The 7,617-nt window shown below is 34.4% G+C and overlaps 1 protein-coding gene across 4 annotated transcripts; it reads left to right on the forward strand.

Annotated features, from left to right (window-relative positions):
• The first annotated feature begins 3,100 nt into the window (after window positions 1-3,100).
• LOC104212744 (uncharacterized protein At4g33100) lies at window positions 3,101-6,494 on the forward strand. Of its 4 annotated transcripts, none has more exons than XM_070153072.1 (4): window positions 3,112-3,308; window positions 3,482-3,566; window positions 3,670-3,804; window positions 6,170-6,494. In XM_070153072.1, the coding sequence occupies exons 1-3, from the start codon at window positions 3,217-3,219 to the stop codon at window positions 3,772-3,774; spliced, it is 282 nt and encodes a 93-aa protein (XP_070009173.1). In that variant the 5' UTR covers window positions 3,112-3,216; the 3' UTR covers window positions 3,775-3,804; window positions 6,170-6,494. The 4 variants fall into 4 exon arrangements, with proteins under 4 accessions (XP_070009172.1, XP_070009173.1, XP_070009174.1 ...); XM_070153073.1 differs by lacking the exon at window positions 6,170-6,494 and adding an exon at window positions 5,116-5,394; XM_070153071.1 differs by lacking the exon at window positions 6,170-6,494 and having other exon boundaries at window positions 3,101-3,308; window positions 3,670-4,096.
• The last annotated feature ends 1,123 nt before the right edge of the window (window positions 6,495-7,617 follow it).

Genomic DNA, 7,617 nt, shown 5'->3' on the forward strand with positions numbered 1-7,617 from the left:
TTACCTGCTTAATTGTTGAAAAAGGCTTTTCATGAAGTTAAATTTGAGTTAAAGGATTTTTACCTATCTTTCAATGGTTTACTGTTTTTAAGGGTTTTACTGCTTCATTATAGCATGTCATGTGCCTTACGTGATTTCCTGCTTTTAGTCTTTATTTATGATTATTACTCACTGAGTTGGAGTACTCACTTTACTCCCTGCACCCTGTGTGCAGATTCAGGCATGTCTGGTCCCGCTCCCGCGTACTGATCATTTCCAAATCAGGCGGATCCGAGGAGTCTCTAGGTAGTTGTCGACGTCCGCAGCACGGAGCTCTTCCCTATCTTATTTCTTGATGTTCTTAGTTTCTGTATTAAACTCTGTAGTTCGATTTGGAGTATTCCGGATTGTTTAGATGCTCACGACTAGTGACACCCCGGTATCGGGCTATGTTGGGTTTTATTTCCGCAAACTGTAATGTTCACTACTTACTGTTGGATTATTTATTACGTTTTAGACTTAAATTCTTATTGTTTAATTGCGTAAAACTGAAATGGGAAAGTATCGGCTGGTCTTGTCTTCACGAGAGGCGCCATCATAACCGGGTCCGGGTTTAGGGTCGTGACAGGCACGCAAATCGAGGTGATGCCGAAAGAGGTTTTTAAGGCCTCAGAACACATAATTTACTTATGATATTGTAGTTGTATATAACTTGGTAGAAATAATGTATGAAAGTTGTAGATAAGTTGTATAATATATAACTAGTTGTATGAAATTTATTTTTACTATGTATAAATCAGATACAAAATATACAAAAGACGTATTGTATAAAATTTGTATAAAAATTATATTTAAGTGCTATAATATTTTAGTTGTATATAACTGGGTAGAAATAATGTACGAAAATTGTAGATAAGTTGTAGCAATAATGATATATCACAGATCCTGCAATTAGCAATAAAACAAAATTGGCAAAGCATTTACTTGAATATTTGCTTGGTGAGATAAAGTGTTCTGTTGATTTCTGTTCTACTTGTCTTAACAGAGTAATTCTGGTAAGGTTAAATTTTATTTTTTGTTATATTAACCATTGCCTAAATTAAAAAGAAGAAATGAGTCTAAATGGATCAAAAGAAGGAAAAGACGGCATCAACCATGAAAAGAATTCATCTGAAAATTATTTTCCCAATAAACTTACCGATGTGATTTTTGTATCTTTTAAGTGGGAAATCGGTTTTTGGGAGAACTGTACAAAATGAGAGGGTGGAGAAAAATAGCTTCCGTGATTACCATATATTAAGGCGGAAGAAAAATAAGGAAAGAGAAGAGGAGAAAAAAAAAAGAAAAATGGTGTAACTAAATCTCTTGATTGAATGCACAAATATTGGATTTGAGAGCCTAGGTGGATTGTATATATTTTGTAACTAAAATGTGTTTAGGTCGGGTAGATACCAAAACATAGATATTTTTCGTAATAAGGTTTCAAATAGTGTATAGGAATAAAAAAATCCCTAATTTAATAGATGGCGCTGGACTGGACGGCACATGAAAATTTTAGGGGTTTTGACACAGTTACCCACAAAAGTAAAACTATTTACCCTTATTTACCCATTTATTTTTCTACCCATAAACTAATTACATTTCCTACCCATGGTAGTTTTTGTGGGAAATTTTTTCTTTATTCTCCAATTCTTTTTTTTATATCTATGCTTCTTTCCTTTTTTTTTTCTTTTCTCCTTTTCTTTTTTCTCGGTTTCTTCTTATTTTTTTCTTTTTTCGTTTTCTAATTTCATTTAACTTCTTTTTTATATTCTTTTTCTCTTCATAATCTAATTTCATTTACTGTTTTCACTATTTTTTATTATTCTTTTTTTATACTATTACTAAAGAAAAATCAAATTGTGTATCAATTAAATGTAGCTAATACAACCAAAAAACATTAACTAACATATGATACCAGTATAGTTTATAGCTATACCAACAGGGCATACAACTGTACGCAAAGAGTTAAAAATTTTTAATTCAATTATTAAACTGAAATAATATTAGTTATCAATAAAAATTTCAAAAAATTCTAAAGGGATCTAATTGTAGGAGTATACCGTTATATTATATATCATACTATAATATTTTATTTTATTTTTTTGTATTTTCAATTTGCCCCTCACGTTGGGTAAAAGCTTAAAGCAAATTAAAAGGGAAAAGACAAGTGAATTTAAGTGTAATAAGTATGCTATTATAGTATATTGTATACTATTACAGCATATTATTACAGTATACTATAACAATATAGTAGTATAGCTATATACTCCTACAATATATTGTATACTATAATAGTATACTGTTGCAGTATAGCTATATACTCCTACAGTATATTGTATACCATAGCGGTATATTGTAGCTGTGTTCTTCTTCGATTTTCAACCGAAAAATTCGATCTCAATCACCTCAAATCAACTCCAAATGCTATCAAATTTCAGTATGAACTTCCAAAAGGTACTATAAGTAATATTTAACAACACCCACTTTGAATCAAACAAGAAAGCTTCAAAATAAAAAATTTAAATTCAAGGGCCAAGGCAAGAGCAAGAGCTAGGAAAAAAACAATCAAGAAAAAGTGGACCAGAATTGAAACTAGCCAGAGGTCAACTTCCCAGATAATCAGATCTAATTTCTTTTTGAAGAAGGATATAAGGGAAATGGAAGAGTTTGTCCAAGTCTTCTTCACGGAGGCGAACTTTATCCAAGTCATTGACATCTGGGTGTGTCAAAAGGAAGAGTTTGTGTGCAAGAACTAGCTGGGGTTGTTGTGTTTCTTCTTCCGCATCCATGGCTACCTTTTTCTTTGCTATTTTTTTTTTTGGTTTAATTGTACTTGTGGAAGAGTTTATACAAAAAATCGGGTAAATAGTTTGGGGCGCATGGGTAAGAGTAGTAAATAGTTTGGGCCAAGGTAAATAGTTTGAAATTAATGGGTATAAAGTGAGATTTTCTCAAAATGTTACGGTTTAGCTATAACCAATATTGGGCTTCATCGTGGGCCATATCAAGCTAAAGGATCCACAAACAATCCAATTACCCTGACGGCCCAAAACTCCCTCCCTTATTTGGTCGTTGAAGCAAAGACAATGGGAAGAAATTGCTAAATTGCTACAAGTATTTCTGGAATCAACATTGAATTTAACTGGTTGGTTTCAGTTCAGATTCATGGATTTGTAGTAGTACTATGCCATAAACATGGGAATCTTGAAAGAAAAGAAAAATGTTTCTCGTTTGTCTACTTCCCCTTGTGCTCAACTCAGAGAGGCTTACCATAATTGTTTCAACAGGTCAAAATTCAGACTTATGATATAATCTTTACCCCTTTTTTCCTAATTTTTATTGTGAGTCCAAAGAAAGAAAAAAGTTAGAAAGAGTTCCTTTAGATTCTTGAGTATGTGGATTTAAGGATTTCACCTAAACTTGCGGTTTTTTTTTTTTTTTTTTTTTTTTTTTTGTGTAGGTGGTATTCTGACAAATTCTTGAAGGGTGAGTGGGATAAAGAGGAGTGTGTTTTAGAATGGCAGAAATATAGAGATTGTTTATCTGTAAGCTCTTTCTTTGAATTCTAAGCTCAATTCAGTTTCTTTGTTTCTTATGTATATGTTTTTTTTTTTTTTTTGAACTTTTGCTTTTATTAATTTTTTTCAGCAGCATCTGGATGATAAGCATTTAAGTAGATTCTTGGAAGCTGATGGAATTGTGGGTGGTGCTCATCAAAATGATTCTAAGAGCTCCACTGGTGCTCCCAAGTAACAAGTGTAGCTTGAATAGACAATGCATAAGGTGAAATTTTTTTGGAGCTTAATTAAACTGTTTTTTAATTGTATTTGATGCTAGACGAGGTGACACATAACTAATCGAGGAGAAAGTACTTGCATTTCACGTGATTGGAAGGCTTTCCTGTTATAGAGATATACATGTAAAAGTTCGAGTAGTACTAGGCAAGCAGCTGCATAGCACTGAAAGATTGTCTAGCAATTGCAATGCTCTACTGGATATTTAGACACTTGATTGAAATTTAAGCTAAGGATTATCAAAGACCTATGGTTTTGGTTAATCACTTGCTGTTTTGTGATGTGTAAAGTGTTCTCATTTGAAGTTGTTTTGACTATTATACCAGTTGGATATCATTCCATCAGAATCTTGTATAATCTGAGAGGAAAAACGATAATCTTAAATGAAGATAGCTTGGATATTGAACATGAGATCTCGTAATTCTTGGTGATATTTAAAGGAGGGAAAATAGCTTGCATTTTTTGCAGTATCTTTGTTAAGTTTTGTGTCTTGCTGGAAAAAGAAAAGGGAGACTGGAAAATGATGTTTATTAGCTGTTATTCATCCCACATTTGGCTCTCTACTTTCGTAGAAATGGATTGACATATCGTAAGTTGCTTTTAGATTGTATCATCTTGCCGTGGTTAGTCTAAGTTACATATTATTTGGTTGGAACAGTTCCTGATTTCTTTTGCTCTTTCCCCCCTTGATTTGGTAATTTTCTTTTTACTCCACACCCTAATCCTTCTTTCCCAGGGGCAACAGTAGTTTGCCGCTTTAGCTCCCTTGTTGATTAACCATTAGGTGGAGGGCCTCCCTTCCTTCCTGATTCCAATTTATGTTACACTTGATGTGGGTAACGTTCCTTTAGTCAGAAACCTTTATTTGCACAGTTCACGGTTGCCTATAGTTGTGGGACACAACTTTTGATAATGAACAGAACTGGATACTTGGAGCCGAGAACTAGGGATGAAATTTAGCTGGTATCCTATGATTACAATAGGTCTGTCCATAGTGTACGGGTCTTGAGTCAATAAGATACTGGTTTCAATCTGACGTTACCCCTTTAGCAATAGCGCTCCTTGTTCTGACTGCTAAATATTTACTCGGCTTATCTATACAATCATTTTAATTCTTGAGTTTAGTAATTTTTTAAGTAAGCAGATTCTTGAGCTTAGTACTTATTCAACGCAGTACTGAATGATGTAGATGCAGTTTTTGTCAATGAGTTTGCACTGAAAATATTGTAGACTGAATAGTTAGGCAACTAATTTAATTTGCTGAAACTGAGGTTGATTTATCTTACTGAATCTGCTTCAGGAATGCCAGAATTTTTAGGAAGATGAATTTGAGAAGCAACACTTTGCTCTCTTGGCTCACGTTCCCATTTGTCTTAGATTGGGAATATTAGCTAGAGTCTTTTTTTCTTTTTGCATTTCTTTTCCTTCTCAGCTGCCAGTAAAACTTTTCTAAAAAGGATTAATGGCTTTAGATATCATGCTCAATATTGTGGCAACCCTGGCTAACTATGAAATTGTAACCTGTGAATTGTAAACTCCAGGAGAGTTAATGAGATTCTAATTTTGATAGCAAAGACAATGCCAGTGAGAATGTATATGTCCTATCATTTTTTAATTTTTTTTAAAATTATTTTAATTATCATATTGTTGATATGGTGGGACAAACCCTGTGTATGAGGAGTCCCAAAATGTAGAGAACCTACATGAAAATATGGTTCTTTACAATGGCACCTGATCATCTATACCCACAGGGACTTCGTGGGTGCTCCGAAACTCAAGCGATAATAAGAATCAAGTCCTAAGCTGTTCAAAGTCATGTTCCTCCCTGTCAAAGGTCTCTTGTTCCTCTCCCTGTATCCACTTTCCACCGCAAACAGTCTTTTCTCCTCTTCTATGTTTCTTCTTCTGGGCTCTAGGATAGTTTCTTACTGAATATGTTCTAATCTTTATCCAGTTAGTTTTGCTATCATAAAGAACTGAGGATAGTTTATTTGTATGAAAGAATAAATGAAGTTTGTTTTTCTTCAGTCTTTTGAAGTGGGGTTCGAATTCACTATCTTTTTGGATCTTTTTCTTGATTTTCCAGAGTGGGGGAAAAACTAGTTGAGTTCTACTACTGTTGAGTGACCTGAGTCTGTCATTTAGGTTTCAAATTATTTTTTTGTTTGTTTGGTGTAATTGGATTTAGTATTGAAAATATGTTTCAATTGCAATTCTCCAGGATGAGTTTTAGTTTTTGCTTTGAGGATTTTCTCTTCCTCATTTTTATTTTTGTCTTCTTACATTTGGTTCTGATCTGTTAAACTCATAGCTAGAGTTCTATGATTACCAGAGAGTTACCCTTATTGCAACAGGTTGCTGGTTCAATCTGATATTATCCCTTCTAACGGTGGCCCTCTGAACACTCCGTCTGTGAGCTGTCTAAATATTTACCCAGCCTCTGATCTAAACAATCATTTTGGTTCTGGTACTTGGTTAATGTAGACCTGAGTCATGTGCATGCAGGTTTTTGTCAATGAGCTTACACTGAAAGTAAAGTAGACTATGATAGCCAGACAACTAAGTTAAGTCGCTGAAGTTGCGGTTGATCTATCTTGCTCCTTCAGGAATGCAAGAACTTGTAGGAAAATGAATTTGAAAAGCAACGGTTTCCTTGGTGCACGTGCCCATTTGATGTTAGATTGGGAATGTTATGGCTCGAGTTTTTTTTTTTTTTTTGGTTGCAATTCTTTTGCTTTTCACATCACACACACTCACCAAAAGGAAGGATCTAATTACAATTCAACAACTTTTATCCAAATGCTATTCAAAAACTAGTCATTCATAAGTGTCGTTATAATTAACTTCTCCATCTTCGTAATGTCACCAAACTATACGATTTTGCTGAAGCCCAGTTTTTGACTGATATCTTTTATATTGCTCATGTCGTCAATGCTGTTGTGCTTAGTGCATATTCTTTGGTCAGAAACTCATTGGTGATTTCTGATTGTGAATAGTAGGAGAGAGGCGCTGCGTGTAGTTAGAATTGTCACTCCATGTGTCTTCAGTAACAAAATAGTATACATTAACCATGGGAATATGAGTCAGTTGTCATCATAGAATTTGAATTTTATGGTTAAAACTTTGATCATGAACTGGCAATTGTAGCAATACATCCTGCCCCTTAGCTTAGGGGGTTACCTAGGGTCATAGAACTGGAATGACAACCTTTGGAATTCAGGATTCGAATCCCAGCAGGGGTCAGTACTTCATAGAAGCACCAATCCATGTACATTTGGCGTGTATACGAATGACCACGACATACTTACAAGAGAGGACGAATGACCACGACATACTTACAAGAGAGGACGAAACTATTCATTCTTCTCTAATTTGTAGTAGTCAAACAGTTCAGCAACTGCAATGAAAGATTTTCTCCGGTAGATAATTCACTTATGTTGGTCCCATTATTGGCTATTATTTGGCTTTATGGAAGTGATATTCTGATCCATTTTCTGAAGCCACTCCTCGCTGAAAAGGAAAACATTCTGGTAAGTTGAAATCCATTAATAATCAACAATAATATCAACAACATACCCTGCGGTCTGGAGAGGTTAATGTGTACTCAGACCTTACCCCTATCTTGTGTAGGTAGAAAAACAGTTTCCGATAGACCCTCGTCTCCAATAATCAAGGATGTTTTTTTTTTTTGAAAATATTCAAACTTGCAAACCATGTCATTCTATTGGTAATATATTGATCAAGCTTTATATAATGCACCTTGTCTGACAAAACTTAGCCTGTCGTGATGGCGCCTAACGTG

This window comes from Nicotiana sylvestris, chromosome 8 (assembly GCF_000393655.2).
Source record: "Nicotiana sylvestris chromosome 8, ASM39365v2, whole genome shotgun sequence".
In the NCBI taxonomy this organism is placed as follows: domain Eukaryota; kingdom Viridiplantae; phylum Streptophyta; class Magnoliopsida; order Solanales; family Solanaceae; genus Nicotiana; species Nicotiana sylvestris.

Bases quoted from the DNA above. Each gene is read 5' to 3' on its own strand.
- LOC104212744 (XM_070153071.1), top strand. From the start codon at position 3,217: ATGGGAATCTTGAAAGAAAAGAAAAATGTTTCTCGTTTGTCTACTTCC. The intron at 3,309-3,481 runs GTCAAAATTCAG...TTTTTTGTGTAG, and splicing joins TACCATAATTGTTTCAACAG to GTGGTATTCTGACAAATTCT. The intron at 3,567-3,669 runs GTAAGCTCTTTC...AATTTTTTTCAG, and splicing joins AATATAGAGATTGTTTATCT to CAGCATCTGGATGATAAGCA.